Source organism: Nomascus leucogenys, chromosome 12 (assembly GCF_006542625.1).
Source record: "Nomascus leucogenys isolate Asia chromosome 12, Asia_NLE_v1, whole genome shotgun sequence".
Taxonomy (NCBI): Eukaryota; Metazoa; Chordata; class Mammalia; order Primates; family Hylobatidae; genus Nomascus; species Nomascus leucogenys.
In genome coordinates, this window is record NC_044392.1 from 29,104,682 (window position 1) to 29,124,125 (window position 19,444).

The 19,444-nt window shown below is 40.2% G+C and overlaps 1 protein-coding gene across 2 annotated transcripts; it reads right to left on the reverse strand.

The window, feature by feature from the left end:
• Nucleotides 1-931: 931 nt before the first annotated feature.
• FASLG (Fas ligand) lies at nt 932-9,111 on the reverse strand. 2 transcript variants are annotated; one of them, XM_003258890.2, is made up of 4 exons: nt 8,577-9,111; nt 7,976-8,021; nt 3,433-3,489; nt 932-2,201 (listed from the first exon to the last, which is right to left on the reverse strand). In XM_003258890.2, the coding sequence occupies exons 1-4, from the start codon at nt 8,919-8,921 to the stop codon at nt 1,807-1,809; spliced, it is 843 nt and encodes a 280-aa protein (XP_003258938.1). In that variant the 5' UTR covers nt 8,922-9,111; the 3' UTR covers nt 932-1,806. The 2 variants fall into 2 exon arrangements, with proteins under 2 accessions (XP_003258938.1, XP_012366515.1); XM_012511061.2 differs by lacking the exon at nt 7,976-8,021 and having other exon boundaries at nt 1,748-2,201; nt 8,577-8,970.
• Between the last annotated feature and the right edge of the window lie 10,333 nt (nt 9,112-19,444).

The following is a 19,444-nucleotide window of genomic DNA, read 5'->3' on the forward strand; positions in this document are numbered from 1 at the left end:
AGCTTAAAGAAAATAGGATTTTTGCAAGGGGAATACAGTGGAGGAAGAGAGTATTTTGGAGTTGAGAGTCTTTACAAGGTGCTGGTTGTCATGACAGATGATGACATTTATGCTGGACATAGAGAGACGTGAAAACGTGGAAGAAGCTGATGTATATATAAGAAAATAATAAAGTTTATTAATTAGAAGTCTCAATATTTTCAAAAATATTTTAGAAAAGAAAATGTTGGACCAATTCCACTAGAATAATAGAAGATGATGTTGTGAAAATAAGACACCTAAAATCAAATTCCAAAGGAGTTACTATAATCTTTAATGATAACAAAGTCTACGGAGAGCCCATGATAATGAGTGGTTGAAGGAAAATAGGAAAAGGCCATTGTGAATGACAAGCATGAGAATACAAGAAACTAGGTGCTTAGATGGATCCCATAGATCAGTGGCCCCTGGAGAATGAAGTGGCTCTAATAGAGTGGCTTAGTAGTGGCAGACACCATTTTTTGATGTTCTACGTGTCTGATACTTTCAGCTCTTTTTTTGTTCAAGGAAGGTCAAGTGACCTAACCAGTGATTACATAGGCAGTACGTGGAAGAACAAAGATTCAAATCTAAGTTTTTTAGTCCAAAGTATGTGCCCTTTCCACTGTGCCATGGTTCTGCCTTCAGGAAAATATAATTTCTCATCAAATCTATGGAAAGTTGGCTAAGCTTAACATGGTCATAATATTGGTAATGGAAACTCTGGGAGGTGAAGAGGAAAGAGAATATATAGAGAGAAGGAAGGCCTGGCAAAGGCAGAAAGATTTGCTTCATAGTACTTCTCAGTCCAGTAAATTCTTCTTAAAGGGGTCTGGCATCATAACGAATGAAGAAACCAGGGAGGAAAAAAATAATAAGCAAAAAATTCAAATATTAGTAAATTCTAAAAATTATTTGTATCCTAACATATACTTTTTATTACATGTTTTCTTTTCACAAAAATGCACATCTATATAAATATTTATTATATTATGGGAAAACATCATCAGTAGCTGACAATCAATGATTTTTAAGCACTATTAGAGTTGATTGTCAGGAAGCATTCAAAATCTTCACCAAATGCAACCCATATTTTCCTAATAGGTACTTCACGATATCTACATTCTCTCTTTAGTCATACACACACACACACACACACACACCCCTACAATTGCACCGGAAATACTTGCACTGGAAATACTTGCACTGGAAATACATGCTGTGTTAGGAATGGAATGAGTCCCCAAAATATCTCTCTTGCTTCTCAGTTTCACCGATGGCTCAGGATACGTGTTTAGAAGTGAAGATGCTGCCAGTGGGGGCATTGGCCTCTTTCAGCCTCTTTAGCTTATTATGCAAGACTCTAGTCTTCCTTTTCCATCCCTTAAACATTCAGGTTACAACCATGTATCTGAAAGACAGTCCTCCTTGAGGTAGCAAGGCCCACCCTGAGAGGTGAGTTAAAAGGTGTCCTTTTAAATGTGCCTAAATACTCTCAGGCACTAAGATGAGTGCAGAACACCTGGTAGCTGCTTTTTCATGCTTCTGCCTCTTCACATGGCAGCCCAGAGTTTTATATTCTTCCGTCATATTCCTCCATTTGTCTGGCTCATAAACGTTAGGTGAGTTGAGGAGCTACAGACCTTTTGAACCCTGTGGTCTCAAGGTCCACTTGGTTCATGTCTTCTTACTTGAACTCAAATGCATGTAAGAAGACCCTCACTGAATACAACATTCTCGGTGCCTGTAACAAAGAATCATAACGGAAAGAACCCCAAAGTGCTTTTCTTAGAGCTTATATAAGCCAAAAAACGTCTGAGATTCCTCAAAATTGACCAGAGAGAGCTCAGATACATTGACATATAAATGATCAGCACTGGTAAGATTGAACACTGCCCCCAGGTAGCTGCTGCGGGCCCACATCTGCCCAGTAGTGCAGTAGCTCATCATCTTCCCCTCCATCATCACCAGATCCTGGGGATACTTAGAGTTCCTCAAGTAGACCTTGTGGCTCAGGGGCAGGTTGTTGCAAGACTGACCCCGGAAGTATACTTTGGAATATACAAAGTACAGCCCAGTTTCATTGATCACAAGGCCACCCTTCTTATACTTCACTCCAGAAAGCAGGACAATTCCATAGGTGTCTTCCCATTCCAGAGGCATGGACCTTGAGCTGGGCTTGCCTGAAACAAATCCGAAAGGAGCTTTAAGCCAGGAATAGTCACGCATCCAACAAACTAAGTTTCTAAGGCAAAACTGTGGGCCCTTCCTTGAACAAATGTTTCACCCAGAATGACAGCCTGTATAGAACCTGCTGAGGGGTCAGAACTTGATCCATCACAGAATTTCCTCAACATCGTTGTCCTATTTTGTCATCCACACAATTGGAACAATAGTATATACCCCTAATCCATTGCAGTAAGAAATTATTGAGAAAATATTAGCTCTCTGGAACAAAGATTTTATTATCTTCAGAACTAGCACCAAACCTGCTAGGCTTTGAAGTCCTTTCCTGAAGGAAAAAGCCAAATCCAAGGAACTCTAAAGTTCTAAAGTTGAGAAGGATCTTAGGGACCATCTGGTCCATCTTCTCACCTGCAGTAAGAATTATTCAGCCCCTCAATTTGGGGTACCGTTCCCTTTTCTTTGTATCCCCACAACATCATGAACATAACCTAAATCTCTGAAGTACTGAAATTATCATAAGTGCCTGTCTTTCCCTATTAGATGTCAAGCTCCCTGGGGGCAAGAGCCATGTGCTACTCATCTTCACATCCCCAAATTGGCGCACAGCAGGTATTTAGTTAAGTGTCTGCTGATGTAACCGGGTCATTCTACAATTCTGCCTAAATAATTCCAGGGACAATAGCCTACCACTTTCTGGGATATTTATTCCATTATTTATGTAGTTTATAATGGGAGTGCCCATACCATATCATTTCACTCCTCTCTACAGGCACATATTGAAAGTCTACAAGTGCCAGGATCGAGTCTCCCTTCTCTCTCCTATTTATACTCTTGGACAAAGCAGAGTGAAGCTCTTCCGGAAAACCAAGAAAGCACTGACTATAATAAGTCCTCATTCCTCACCTTCTCAGCTCTCACCTCTTGGATCTGTGCCCCCAATCCCCCAAGGGACTTTGGAATGACTGAAAAGAATGAGCTCCTTATGGGCAGGGGTCATGTCATAATCAGCTCCAGGTCTCCAATTTAGAAGAGGGCCTTGCCCAGAGAATAGGGGATCGAAGTGTGTTTATAAGACTGACTCGACAAGAAAAGTGTTAGCATTATTGGGTTCAAATACTGTCTCCAGGAAGTAACAACTCTCTAGAGCCTGGTAATGGAAACCAGGCAGCCATTTTGCTTTTTGCCAAAAGCTTTCCCAAACCCTACCTGTACCTTCCAGATACAGACCTGTTAAATGGGCCACTTTCCTCAGCTCCTTTTTCTCAGGGGGTGGACTGGGGTGGCCTGTATCATAGACAGAGGTAAAATATATGTTAAAATGAAATACCAACTATTATTTTGGTGGGAATTTAAATCCCATCATTTAAAAAAAGATTTTAAAACCATAAATGGCAACAGTCTAACATATACTAATCATGTAAGTCTGAACTGCAGAATTCACAGTAGTCTATATTTCAGAAACAAAGAGGTAAAAAATAAACCAAATTAAGATTGACATATGCATAAATTATAACGTTACAATAAAACATAATTAATATAAACATTTATTCATAAAGAGCTGTCATGTCAGTTATTGCATTAAGAACTCACCACAACCCTTTGAGGTATGTATTATTGTCCCACCTTATCGATTGCAAAATGAGCTTACAAGTTGGGTGACTAGTCCAAGAAGACCCGGCTAGTCAGCATCAGAGATGGGACCACACCCTGGTCTCCTGACTCCAATTCCAGGGCTCTGTCCACTCTGATTCTCTTGTTCCTAAGACTTACAGGACAGAGGCTGAAGAAGACTACTGATCTGTCTGTGTGTCACCAGATCTTCCTCCAGTGACATTTTACAATCTGCCCCAAATTAATTATCTTAAGACCTCAGACAATCACCTCATATCACTGAGGCCTCAAACACCTTTAATTGCTTCTCCCCGAGGATGCAGTCCTATACAAGTCTCTCCATCACACAATCCCAGCCCATCTGTGCAGCCTTATCTCCTTACTCCCACTGAGCACTGCCACACAACGGGAGTTCTGTGGCCTACACATACCCCCACTTTCCTTCCTCTGTGCCTTTGTTCATGCCATGTCTTCTGCCCATAATGTTCCTTCAAGCAGATTTCTGTGTCAAATTCCTAAACATCCCATAAGGACTACCTAGTACCTCTTTCTTTGGGAAACCCTCTCAAGCCTTTTTTCATCAAATATGATCTGCCCCTCTTTTGAAATCTAGGATCCCTCTGTCTTCCCCTCTCTTGTCATTTCTGACTCCTCTTGTCTCTGGGGTAACTACATAAATTATCTTATTCCCCTCAAATAATGACAAGTTCCTTACGATACGTTGAATTCACCAGAGAAGCCCAGTTTCTAACACAGGGCATGTTACTAGCAAATGTTGTACAAATTAAATGGAAGGATAGACAATAGTTCTCAAAACAGACACTATTTCTCTGACTTCAACTGTTTCAGACAAGATACAGCTGCCACTTAGCTAATGAATTCAGCTAACTGAGACTTCAATAAATATTCACACGAGATGCTTGTCTATGTCAGGTTCGTGATTAGCCTGTAAAACTCACATATGGTGTGAGAATGGCCCAATCCACAGAGAACATTAGCTGAGCAATCATGACCTCTCTAGTCATCCAAGACGACCCACCAGGTAGGAGGTGTTAGCGAACAGGAAAGGCAAAACTGAGTCTGCTCTGCATTCCTACACCGCAAACCACCCGAGCAACTAATCTGGCACTCAGCCACGCACCGGCAGGAAACGGAACAGAGAACCACATGTTGCATGTCTTTATATCCCTCACAGAGCCCAGTACAACGTTATTCTTACAGAACGTGCTCACTAAGAATATCTGCTGTAAATATACTGGAATAAATAAATTGCAGAGATATCCTAGACACTGGTGATGATTGCTTCCTGCCCCAGGGTTTTTGCATGTGCCGTTCCCAGCGCTGAAACGCCCTCCCCCAGCCCCACCCCACTCCACAGCACATGCACACAGCCGTTCACTCATTGGGCTTCTGACCCCCAAGGTGTTAGCGTAAACACCTCCTTAAAGAAGATTCTCAGGTTGTACTTAGTACAACTTTGGAATTGCATGGTCTGTTTGCTTGCTTTTGTTTAGCTTCTTCCCCATGCTAAAAGCTCCATAAGGACAGGCCCCCTGGGCTGGCTCATCCTCAGTCAGCATCCAACACCCAACATCTAGCCTCACACATGTGAATGAATAAAAGACTTAATTAGTTAACCGGAAAAAAATGGAAAATGTAAAAAGGAGCAAAGTAGAAAGTATAAATAATCTATAATAGTATCTCCCAGAGAAAATCACTGTTAGTACATCAGGGTGTAAAACCTTCCAGTTCCTAAGAATATAAAAATGTGCATACATGGTTACATAGTTAGTATGAAATTAAACATACCCTTTTGTAACTTGTCTTTTTATCTAACAATACAGAGTGCACAATCCCCAAAGCATTAAATGTCCTTCTGATACATCACTTTTAGTTGCTGCTTATTACGTGCTTGTTTGAATACACCATAATGTATATAACTAATCTCGTATGAGGCATTCAAGTTTCTTCTGAATTATTTATTATAAATAGGCTCATAAAGAAGTAATGAACATCCTTATATATAAATCTTCAGGCACATCTCTGATTATTTTCTTAAGATAAATTCTTAGCGATAGGATTACAACGTAAACTATTAGTTTCAAGCTTTTGATATGTATTTCTAAAGTGCTCTTCAGAAAAAGTTATAGCAATTTACATGTATACTGGCTGAAACTAATGTTTGAACAGGCACTTTTCTCTCAAATCTTTGTCAGTCTGGGTTTTTTTTTTTTAATCTTTACTAATTTGATGAAAATTGGTATTCCCTATTTTTAATTTGCATCTCTTTTCTTATTAGTAAAGTTACTGATTTGATTTCCATGTGATAATTTACCAATTTCTGGTTCATTTGGGTTGATCTAGAGAAGATAATTGCTTACTGGGGTAGATGGACCTGACTCAACTGATCATTTGACTTTTAATCACTAAATTGACTCCAGAGAGTGGGTGAAAGATGAATAATTAGGTACCCATCAGACCAGGCACTTTCCACAGATTTTCAAAATGATCTTATTTCAGATGTCCTCCAGAGGCTTTTACTTTTCTAGCAAATATTTCCACTCTGCTTGTGTACATATGGACTTTCTACCATTTAAGGATTAGGACACAGAAGCAGGGGCCAGAGCATACCAACAGTGGCTCCTACAAGAACTTAACAGTCTAGGATAGTAGACAGGCAACTGGGTTGCCTGCAGTAGCTACATCCGGAGAAACTGGAACTTGCTTCACTTAATAGATGGCCAGTGCTGCCTTCTTCTTTATTCTGAGTTTCTAAGGATGAGATCTACCTATAGTCTTTGCAGAGGTATCCTGCTTTTCATCTTTTTGTTATTCCATGCTCACTACCGAGAGACAGGAGTTTCCCTACTTCATGAGGCACCAGTCCAGTACTGGAAAGCCCTGTAGGTGACAAGGCATCAAGAGCCTGTGTTTCTTCTAGCCCCAGTGGCATACCAGTGGTCTTGAGCATATTCACCTAATCCATCTGGTATTTTGTTTCTCTTCCAAAAAATGAAATGGCTGGAGTAGATACATTCTAAGCTTCCGTCCAACTCTAAAAATTCAATGAATCTCATCGTAAATCTAAATCTAAAATTTCAATGAATCTTAGACTAGTGAAGCACATTGTAAAATCTATCTGTACAGAGCTTGCACAACTATGCCCTGAAATTTCATGAGATCAGTGTTCAACATATCATCTTCTTGCCCTAGCTCCCACGCAAAGGATTTTCCTTTGTGATCAAGAGTACCTCATGACTGCCTCTGTGGGTGAAGCTGAACATCCTTTGAATGATGGCTGAAGTCTTCCCTTAAGCTTCTCAGTGACTTCAAGAAAAACCATTCTAATGTGGGGAATTGATTATCCACATTTTAAAAGCTTACATCCTATAAAACATATTGTAAATAAAGCTTCAATGTAATCTCTTTAGGGAGTTTAAAAGAGGAAAGGACGTTTCTCAGAAACATCCGTCTCTGCCTTCACTTCGCCTTCTCTTCCCAGGAGTTACAGCCACTGGCGTGTGTGCCAGGACCAGGACGTCTGTGGAAGGGGACAGGCCTGGAGCCACTTCTCAGGGGGCAAAGGTCCAGGGTTGTATATGTGTGTCTCTTTCCAAAGTCAAGTGGAAGTGATTTTGAATTGTGTGCAGTGCTCAGCTATATTGATTGTGAGCAATTCAATTAACTTCACATTTTTTTTTTTTTTTTGAGACAGCGTCTCTCTCTGTCGCCCAGGCTGGAGTTCAGTGGCGCAATCTCGGCTCACTGCAAGCTCCACCTCCCGGGTTCACGCCATTCTCCTGCCTCAGCCTCTCCGAGTAGCTGGGACTACAGGCGCCCGCCACCACGCCCGGCTAATTTTTTATATTTTTAGTAGAGACGGGGTTTCACCGTGGTCTGGATCTCCTGACCTCGTGATTCGCCCGCCTCGGCCTCCCAAAGTGCTGGGATTACAAGCGTGAGCCACCGCGCCCGGCCTTCACTTCACATTTTTAAAGCAGCTCAAGGAATCATAGACCAGAGATTCTGAATTAGCCAGAATTCCTCTCATAGTATACAGAAGCCAAAGTGTGGGACAGAATTTAAGGCAGTCCATTAACATAGTCCTGTGCTGAGGATCATCTTTGGGAACTCAATGCACATGCGAAAAAGGACTCACCTATTTGCTTCTCCAAAGATGATGCTGTATGCCTCTGGCTGGTAGACTAGTAAAAGAGAAAGAGAAAAGATGTATAATAAAATAAAATTCTTTAAGCAAAAGGGGCAGAATCGTCAAATAAACCAAGCCCTGGAAAGAGAATCCAAATACCTCAGAACTTTTGCTAACTTGGGCTTTGGCCAAGCAATTTTGCTTCACTGTCCCTCAGTTTTGTGATTTGGAATCGTACCAATATTTTAAGTATTTTCAAGATTTAGTTTGGCCATCTGAACAAATTTACTTCCAAGCAAAACTTAAAAGTTTTGTTTGTTTGTTTTTTACTCCTTAAATCACTAGGTGTGAGGCAGTAAGTGGTTCAACAGACTGAGTTGACAACTGAGGAAAGAAAAACTGTTGGGCTCTGATTCTTTACAAACTAAAAAATATTCCCTTCACCCCATGAGCCTCCATTTCTCTGCCTATAGAATAGAATAACTAGAACAACCCATTTCTAAGAAAAAAAAAAAAAAGGATTGAAAAGCACTTTACAAGCCAGGCAGTGGGCCCTCCATCCCCTTATGCCTGGTGCCTCCAGGGCACAGCAGTCTGCAGGCAGGCTTACCTCTCGGAGTTCTGCCAGCTCCTTCTGTAGGTGGAAGAGCTGAAACATCCCCAGGCCCAATCCTACCAAGGCAACCAGAACCATGAAAAACATCACAAGGAGACACAGGCCTGTGCTGTGGTTCCCTCTCTTCTTCGGGGGTGGCAGCGGTAGTGGAGGCAGTGGTGGTGGCGGCGGAGGTGGTAGTGGTGGTGGCGGCGGCGGTGGTGGTGGCCTCCTTTGACCAGGCCTTCTGGGCACAGAGGATGGACAGGGAAGAACTGTGCCTGGAGGGGCCCAGGGAGAGCTGGCACTGCTGTCCACCCAGTAGATCTGGGGATATGGGTAATTGAAGGGCTGCTGCATGGCAGCTGGTGAGTCAGGCCAGCCCCAGCAAACGGTTTTACTTCTCAATCCTGTAGAGGCTGAGGTGTCAAGGATAGGACTCCTGTTGCTGACTGCTCAAGAGGAGGCAAGCTGGATCTCTCTTATAGAGTTTCCATAGCTAAGGGAAACACCTCTGTCTTTCTCTTTCTCTATATCTCTCTCTGATTCTGCTTCTCAAAGAAACACCCACTCACTTTGCAGCTGAAGCTGAGAAGCCTCAAGAAGCTCAGAGCAAACCCCTGGAAGTTTCCGCCCACAATTTTCTGACGAAAGCCTTCAAGTCGCTGTCGCTGTGCTACCCAAACAGGTTGGTAGGCTATGCTCACCTTCCTGGAATCCTGCAGAGCAGGTCAGCATGGGGGTATAGCCCTGTTGGCGTGAACTGCTCCCAGCTACAGGAGAATGGTCAGTGGGGCTATAATTTTATGAATTATAATTGTATGCTTTTTTATACATTATAACTGTATAATTTTAAGAATTCTACCATATATACAACCAAAAAACTATTTAAAAATCCCAAAATAACTCTAACAAAAATTGTTCAGAACCGTACTTTTTAAACTATAAAAATTTTACTGAAAATGGCTCTGAGGGGAGAGACCATGGAGTTATGACCAGAGAAGTCACTCCCACATTTTAGTTTTTGCAGGAGGAAAACATCTGTTGTCATCATCTCTTCCCCACACACAACTACCATTTACCCTGACCTGCCAATTACCATAATTTACAGGTTAAAAATCTGCTACACCCACTTTAGAAATTAGATCAGAGGCTACAAACCAGTGGAACCCACAGAGCTGCTTTGTATTTCATAATGTTTTCATTTTCATTATTTTCCCAGTTTATATATTTACTTATTTATTTAAATAGAGACAGAGTCTCACTCTGTCACCCAGGCTGGAGTGCAGTGGTGCTATCGTAGTTAACTGCAGCCTCAAACTCCTGGGCTCAAGCAATCCTCTTGCCTTGGCCTCTCGAGTAGCTGGGATTATAGGTATAAGTCACTACACCTGACTAATTTATTCTATTTTTTTTTTTTTTTTTTTTGTAGGGATGGGGACTTGCTATGTTGCCCAGGCTTGTCTCAAACTCCTAGCTTCAAGACCTCCTCCTGCCTCAGTTTCCCAAAATGCTGGAATTACAGGCATGAGCCACTGCACTCAGCCCAATTGACCACTTTTAATATCAATATTAAAAATATTTTTATATATATATTAAATACACATTAAAATACATATTTCTATTCTGTTTTGAAATATCAGAATATCAGACACCCTCGAGGCCATCTCTGCAAACCCATTCAGTGGGAAGCATGTAGCAGCTGCCCCTGAGAATGAGAGACAGGTGTTCTGGGTCACCCAGCCTCCACCACTGGCCTGTGTCTCACACACCACCTCACCATCTGAAAGGCCTGCCTGGTCCCTGCCAACATTTCTGTGTGCTGCCCCTATTATGGTTGCCAGATTAAATACATGGTGCCCAGTTAAATTTGAATTTCAGATAAATAATACATAATTTTTAGGACGAGTAGGTCTTAAACACGTCCAAACATGGAATATACTAAACAATTATTCATTGTATATCTGACATTCAAATGTAACTCAGGGTCCTATTTCTTTGTTTGTTTGTTTGTTTTGTTGTTGTTGTTGTTGTTGTTTAAAGCTGGCCTCTCTACTTGGGCTCACCTCACCATTTCCTCTGGCCTCACATACCATTTATGTGCCAATAACTTCCAAGTGGTTAGCTTCAGTCCTAATCATTCTCCAATAGAAGCCAAATAAATCCCCTATAAATCAAAATTTTTCATTTTTTTCATGTTTATTACTTTTCAAATTTCGTTAGTTTTTATATCATGCTTTGGGATTTCCGTTAGTATCATTCAGGCCCACTCACCTGTACCAAACCAACCCCAAGGGTACTATTTCCCTGATACATTCTGCCCATCCCACCCCATCCCCATCCCTGTACAACCCGTTTCTCCTGAGGCCACTCTTTCTGGTGGCAACTTCATCTCCTTTCTTTTCCTCTCTCCCAACGTTTAACTGGTCACCCAGGACTGTTGCTTTTACCTGAGACGTGTTCCTTACCCTCCCCTCAGTGTACTGTCCCCCTCCCCCATCCTCGCCATTCCCATTTTTCTTACTGCTGTTGCCTGGGGTCAGACTTTATCTCTCACCTGAAATACTGCAATAATGCCCTAACAGGTGCCCTGCCGCCGACCTTTCCCAAGCCCAAATCACCCAGTAAAATGCTGTAAGAAAGATGCTTTTTGAAAAACAAACCTAATGATCTCACTTCCCTGCCTTCTGTTGGAAGGTTTGATTCAGGAGCAATGCAAGCTTCTTACCATCACGCAAGGCTCTTTAGCATCAGCTCCTACTGCCTCCTTACCAGGCGCTCCTGCTCACATTCCACTCTCCACTCTTAAACAGTGCAAGGGATGAGACTAGCAAGACAGTGCACAAGTTAACGAGCTTTTGAACTCACATGTGACTTTATTCATTGTTATGAATTCAACTAACCTTAAACTTCATAATCAGAAATTGTAATTTTAAGAATTTTAAGAATTCTACCATATATACAACAAAAAAACTATTTGAAAATCCCAAAATAACTGTAACAAAAATTGTCCAGAACCATATATATATATATATTTTTTTTTTTATTTTTTTGAGACTGAGTCTTACTCTGTCGCCAGGATGGCGTGCAATGGCGTGATCTCAGCTCACTTCAACATCCGCCTCCTGGGTTCAAGTGATTCTCCTGCCTCAGCCTCCCGAGTAGCCGGGACTACAGGCACATGCCACCATGCACAGCTAATTTTTGTATTTTTAGTAGAGATGGGGTTTCACCATGTTGGCCAGGATGGTCTCGATCTCTTGACCTTGTGATCTGCCCGCCTCAGCCTCCCAAAGTGCTGGGATTACACGCATAAGCCACCGTGCCCGGCCCATATCTTTTAAATTATAAAAATTCTACTGAAAATGGCAAAGATTCAAATAAGTGGGAAAAATACACCGTATCCTGGATGGGGAGGTGGTGTCGCATGATGGCTGGGAGTGGGTGGTTCTGGAGTTAAACTATGTGGCTTCCAATCCCAGCTCTTCTGCTCATTAGCTGTGTGAACTGGACAGGTCACCTTCCCTCCTCGGTGCCACAGTTTTCTCATCTATAAAAATAAGCATGATCATAATAGTACCTGCTTTATGGGAGTTGGGAGGATTAAACGAGTCAAAGCATTTGATACACTTAGAATAGTCCCTAGCACCAAGGTGGGCACTCGACAGATGTTGTAAATTTAGTGAATCTTTCCCCCAAATAATTCATGTGTAGACTTAATATAATTGACCTTCCTCCATTAGGGACAAACAAGGTGGAGAGAGGGAGAGAGGTTGCAGGAGAAAGTGCAAAGTCGATTTTTGACATCCAGTATCTCTCTGAGATCCTACCCTGAACTGATGGGCTTCTCCATTTCAGACTAGTACCTCCCGATTTTTCTATCTCAAACTCCCACAGGAACTTCCAGCACTGTCCAATAAGAATTATGCTGTATTTTTACATCTCCTTCTTCCCTGCTGCTTCTTTTGATTCATTCTGCAACAGAAGAAATTAGAAGCCCATACCTGCCCCCAACTCTCCTGCTATCCTCCAGGCATAGACAGAATCTGAACTGAAATAGAGTCAAAGAGAGCATCTTTAAACACTCAAATTGATCTTCAGTAATGCCACCAAACACCACAGGTTGGCAAAGTCATGGAAAAATAAAACAACCCTATGTACAATAACAGGGACCCATTATGTTTTGGGGTACTTACAATACCTTATTAATAAGGAGAAATAATTGTTACAAGTAGATCTTAGTTCTGTGAATGCTAAAGAAAATAATATTTGCCTTTGAGAGATGAACTTAATAAATAAATCAAAGGCTGGTGGCTCCCACAGGCTGGGAATTTAAATGGAAGAGCTTTGCTAAGTCTTGCTCTACCCTCCCCAATTGCACCTGCAGAATCTCTGATTCTGGAACCAGAGATTCCTTGAGGATAGACAGAGGAGAAATATTCAGAGCTGACAATCTCTTTTAGGAGGAGGGGGAGGCTTACGAGCCATAGAGATTCAAAGGGACCTGGGTGACACTTGGGAGCAAATTTATGTGGAGGACAAAATAAGAGAAACCACCTTATACTAGTTGTTACAATATTTTAAAGTAACTTCTCATTAGATGAAAATTCAAGTTATCTTCAATTGTGGTCCCTCCAGCATTGTAATTTCCTTCAGAAATTGTCTTAACCATCTAGAAAAAGGATTTAAGTATGCTGCTACACCTAGGATGTTAGTCACATGGAGGTTAAAAGGACAGGGTCATAAAGAGAACAAAGTTCCTATTTCTTTCTTCCATTCAGTGTTCTACCAGGGAAGTGGACTCAGAGGATTATAACTCAGAGCTCCAGAGGTGATTCAGCAGTCGCAGAGAGTGATGCATAAGGAAAGTAGCTGCTATGAACCTTCACAAACCTAAAGGAGACTTCCAAGGGCATCTTCCAAGTTAGTAAGAAAACCAAATCTGATTTTCCCCAGAGGTGAGCAAAGACCCCAGTACACTCCTGGCTGAAACTTGTTTATTCACAGACATGCACCTACATATTTAATTTCACTAAGTGATTTCTGGATGCTCATCTGAGTGGCTGAATGCCTTGACACCACCACCAATTATGAAGAACTATTTTATCCCATGTCCTCAGCTCTACTTGGTATTATCCACCTTTTAATTTTTGCCAAGCATTATGACTATAAAGTTATATATCATTGTCTATTGATCTTCCTTTTTTCTGATCTCTTGTGAGGTTAAACATCTGATCATATGCTTGTTGGCATTCAAGTTTTCCTTTTTTTGTGTGTGTATATTTCCTGTTCACATGCCATGCCCATTTTTAGACTGGGTTTCTTATCTTTTTTTGTGCTGATTTGCAGGATCTCCTTGTACTTAATATTCTAGATATTAATCCATAGTTGCAGAGGTTTTGTATTTAGACTTTAATCCATCTAGAGTCCACCTTTGTGAGATGAGACAGGAGTCTATTTTTCTCCATGTATGAACTAATTTTCCCACACAATCCATCTTTTCTTCCACTGAATTGGCATATTTATCACATATCAAGTTTCCACATATAGTTGAGTCTTTTTCTGAACTCTTATTTCTGTTTCATTGATCTGTTTATCTATTCTGATACCAGGGTCACACTATTTCTGTAATTGCAGCTTCGTGGAATGTCTTGAGAGAAGGTATGGCAAAATCCCCTCCTTTTTGTTTTTCTGTTTTTAAAATTGGCTTAACTTTGGGCATATTTAATTTCATTTTTTCATATGTATATGTATATATATGAAATATATATGGAAAAATATATGTGTGTATATATATATACATGAAAAAACTATCATGTTCCTAAAACATCCTACTGAACCATTAACTGTAATGGCAATAATTTGGAGGAACTGTTATTTTCACCCTATCCATAACAGTTTTTCATATTTTTATGACCTTTAAAATTTTTCTCCAGAGTAGTCTCATACACCCTTTCTTAGACAAATTGCTTGATGCTTTGTAATTTTGTTGTGGTTACAAATGGGGTCTTATTTTCTGTGGTATTTTCAGATGCTGTGGTAGATAGTCTCTAAGATGATGCCAATAATTGCCCACTTCCTGGTATTTATGCACTTCTATTATACCCTCTCCTTGAGAGTGGCCTAGACTTAACTGACTCAATTCTAGCTAATAGAATACAGCAGAAATGATGGGATTTCACCTCCAAGATTAAACTACAAAAAGAACTATGGTTTTCATCTCTTCCTCCCCTCCCCTATTCTAGGGGAGGCAAGCTTCCAGATTGTGAGTAGACCAATGGAGAGGCCCATGTCACAAAGAAGTAATTTTTCTGGCGAACATCCAGCAAGGACCTGAAGCCTCCAACAGCAACGTGAGTGAGTCACATGAGTGGATTCTGCTCCAGTTGAGCCTTGAGATGATTGCAGCCCAACCTCTCTCATAGGTTAGCCCAAGTCACCCAGCAAAACCAAGCTTGGATTCCTGACCCACAGAAATTGTGAGATAATAAATATTTTTTATTTCAAATCATTATGCTTTGGGGTAATTTTTTATGCAGCAATAGACAACTAATAACAGGTGGTTATTGTTGGTTTAGATACTCTTTATTTTGTAATAAATAATATTGATTCTTGAAAACTTGTGGATCTCTCTTTTTACTTTTGATAGTGTGTCTGTTGATTCTGTTTTTTTGTAGAGATGCATATTATCAGTGGAAAAGGTGACCATTTTTTATCTTTTCTTCAATCCTTATACCTCATTCTTTTTCTTTTCATATTGTCCCAGACCTCAAGAACTATTTAGAACAGTACCCGTGATTTTGGACCTGTTTGTCTTCATCCTACTCTTGAAGAGTCTGCATCTAAAGTTTCTCATAATAAGTGTGAGTATATTTTCCAAAGGTATTTGGATTTTTGTCTGTTGCCTCTGTCACTAAGAGAATTTCCCTATTGTATCAATAGGATCTCATCTGCAAACAGCTGAAACACTCAAATTAGAATAACTTAAGAAGGACTTAATAAAAGGGATTGTTTACAAACACAAAGGTGGGAAACCAAAAGGGATCGTATGATGCTCTGGAACTTGAAGGACCAGGGTTGTTGACTTCCAGTTAAGAATTGCCAGCCAGTCTAAGGTGACCACACAAGAAGGAGCCGCAATCAGTACCCTGTTCCACCACCTCCTTCTCTTCTGCTGGTACTCCACATTGGGCAAACTCTACTGAAGGCCAGAGAGCAAGGAAACCCACTGACATGGTTCATACAGGTTAAGTTCTCAGGAAAGAGAGCAAAATATAGTCTGTATAATGTTGACCATTTGAAACTTATTGAGACTTTTCTTGCAGCTAATACTCTATTTTTGTGAGAGTGCCCCTTGTTTGAAAAAAAATCTATTTTCAATTTGCTATAAATCCATGTATTTGGTATAATTCACATATATATATTAGTTGGGGCTTTTTAATTCTATCATTCAAGTGTGCTGTATCTTTGCTTGACATTTCAGTCTCTAAAATGAATATATTAAAATTTCCAAGTGCAGTTAATAATACATTTATTTATTTATATATTTGTCATTTGATTCCTTGTTTGAGCTATTTTGTTAGATACATATATGTTCATAATTATTTTACTTTCATTCCTATGAGTGTATTTTGTTCATGTTTTAGCCTGAGAATATTTCCTTACCTTGGGTTCTGTTCTGTCTGATACTAAAATTGCTACTGTGGTTATACTAGGGCTTATATATTAATACCATCTTATTTCATGGTTATTTATCAGGTTCCTCCTGCCCTCTTCCTTCCTTCTACAAGCTAGACCAAATTGTTTTTCTGCTGGTAGAAAATTTGAATATTCTTATTTTTATTCTTCTGGTGGTTACTTTTAATTTATCAAAAAAAAAATGGGCTCTTGTCTATTTTTCCACCAATCTCTTAAATTTATAAATATCTATATAGTTCCCTGAACAACATTAGCACGTTAGTATAACCACTCCATTCCCAGCCACTACCTCCATCATGTTGGTGGAGTGCCATGTTGATAGCATCTAAAATTTAAATTCTGTATTGTGTTGTATTTTTATGTTTTCTTTGCCTTCATACTTAAATGATGGTTTACTTTAATATACATTTCCAAATATGACATACTTTTTCCCCAAAAATTGGCAAATATAACTTTTTGTCTTCTTGTATCCAGGGCTGTTATTGAGAAGTTGGTGATCAATCTAACTCTCATTCCTTTTCAGGTGATTTGCCATTTTTCTCCAGCAGCTTTCAGAATGTTCTCTCTATATAATTAATTACACTAATGAAATTATTAGTGTAATAATGTAATTATTGGTGTAATTGGTTATGAGAATGATTATGCAATTATGATTATGTAACTAATTATGGCAATGTGGGAAAGAGAAATGTGTAGAACCAAGCTCTGGCACCAAGGGTATCTGACACTCTTCCACTCTGAGCTGTTGTATGCATCTACCCACATGCACACCCAGACCCAAGCACCACTCTTCTCCCCTCAAGAGTTTCTCAGGTCTACGTCAGTTTCTCAGGCCCATCAAGACAATTCTTGTTTCTGGGGATTGAGTCTGAGTCAGAGGATGGAGTCAGAAACCCATGTTAGTATGTCACCTTGTCAGCCCTGCTACAATCCTTATCTCTGTTACTTCTAACATTATTGTGAGGATTAATTAAATGACTAATTCATGTGAGGCACTTAGAAGAGTGTCCAGCATATAGTAAATGCTCTACAACTGTTAGCTGTAATTATTATTTATCACCATCATCATTAATAATACGCACTATGGTCCCATAAAAATTAGTATGTATATTCTTTTCATAGATGAGTAATTGGACTCAGAGAAGAAAAGTAACCCTGGTGACGAGTGTAACCAGGATTCACTCATGACCCTGCCTGTCATCTCCAAAAGGTGTCTGCTGTTTCTGCAGTTAAGTATCCCTTATCTCAAATGCTTGGGACCAGAAGGGTTTTGGATTTTGAACTTAATTTTAAGATTTTGGAATATTTCCACATACATACTGAGATATCCTGGAGCTGGGACCCAATTCTTAACGCAAAATTCATCTATGTTTTGCACGCACCTTGTACACATAGCCTGAAGATAATATTATAGGATATTTTCAATAATTCTGCTCATTAAACAAAATTTTGATTTTGTTCTTACTGTGATCCACGTGAGGTCACATGTGGAATTTTCCACCTGTGGTATCAGATTGGCTCTCAGAAAGTTTTGGATTTGGGAGCATTTTGGATTTGAGAGCATTTTGGATTTGAGATTTTGGGATTAGGAATGCTCAACCTGTATTATCCTTTATGTATATGGCCTTTTCTACTCCCATCTCACAAGATCTGATAGGCTTAGGAAATTTTGCAAGATATTAAAGATTGCTTATTGTACTTTAATAAGTCAATGGTCAAAACTTGCTTTATGCTTCAATTTGATAAGATTAGTCTCTAAGAGAAAAAGAACTTTATTGTCCTTTTCTACTGTGAAAGGATAAGTTGAGCGATAAGCTATCACACATAACTCTTTTTTCTCCAAGCTACAGGAGGTTGAAGGGGAGAATCCAGAGGCTGTGGATGACAGTAGCAATGGAGTCAAAATTATCCTTCAACTCTGACACCCCACAAAACTGTAATACTGTGATCTCAGGACTACGCCCTTTCTTTCCCTGTCCCATTTATGTCAGTCGGGGTCTGGTCAGAAAAACAGAAGCCACTCTAAGTATATAGAGTAAGAAATGGTTTAATATAGGAATTAAAACCTAGGCAAGTAAAGATCAGGAAGGCCACTTTTAGGAAACTTTAAAGTGCGTGCTTGTGCTACAACCAATCATTTCAGTTGCCGGCAGCACTGACTTCATGATTCTTAGGAGGATACCCAAAAGCAGTGAGAAAATTCCACACTGCCTCTACTCTCCCAGTAGCTGCTATGAAGAACAATGGCTTCCCCTTCTCTTCTACCCTCTAAATCTCGTGCAACTTCCTCTTATTGGTGGAATCCAATTGGGATCCCATTTGCAATGGAGGATAGAAATTGTAATTGTAATTTCTAGACTTTATGCTCCTGGGGACAGGGAAAAGTATAGAATAACAGAGATGATACTGAGTACTAACAAATTATATGTGCTGCACTGTGTCTATTTGTTCATCGTCATTGGTAAAAACTCAGAAATATATGTTGATTGAATTAATGAATGCAGAAGGGTCTCAGTTCTGGAACAGGATTTCTTGTTGGGAATTCTTCTGCACCCTCATTCAGTGATGCCATGTGCTCCAGGCCCTGATGGCACTGTGAAGCCCTTATTGGCCTGTTCCTGACTTTACTGTAGAAGAAGCATGACAACACTGTGTGTTCCCCACCTTTCACTGAGGTGGGCTGTGTCACTGCATCCGATGCCACTGGTACAAATGTAAACCTAATCATGTCAGTCTGCTGTTTCAAATAACACTTCGGTCGCTTTGTATTGACTTTAGAATAAAATCTGAACTTTCTACCATGACTTTCAAGAACTTGCATTTTCTGGACTCTTTCTAACTCTCCAACTTATCTCACTTTACTCTATTCCCCTCTCACCACATTGTCTGCACAACCTTTCAGTTCATCAAACATGGCAAGTTTTTTCCACGTAAGGGCCTTGGCTTGAGATGCTCCCACTGCCTGGAATCCTCTTTGCCCCACTTCTGCCCCATTCTTGTATGACCAGCTCCTAGAATCCTTCCATCCTAAACATCACTTCCTCAAAGAGGCCTTTGCTGGTCACTCCATCTAGGTGAGATAATCCCTGTTGGTACTCTCTTTCATAATATTTTGGTTTTTTTTTTCTTTTTTAGTACTTATCGCAGTTTCTCATTAGACACACACACACACACACACACATATA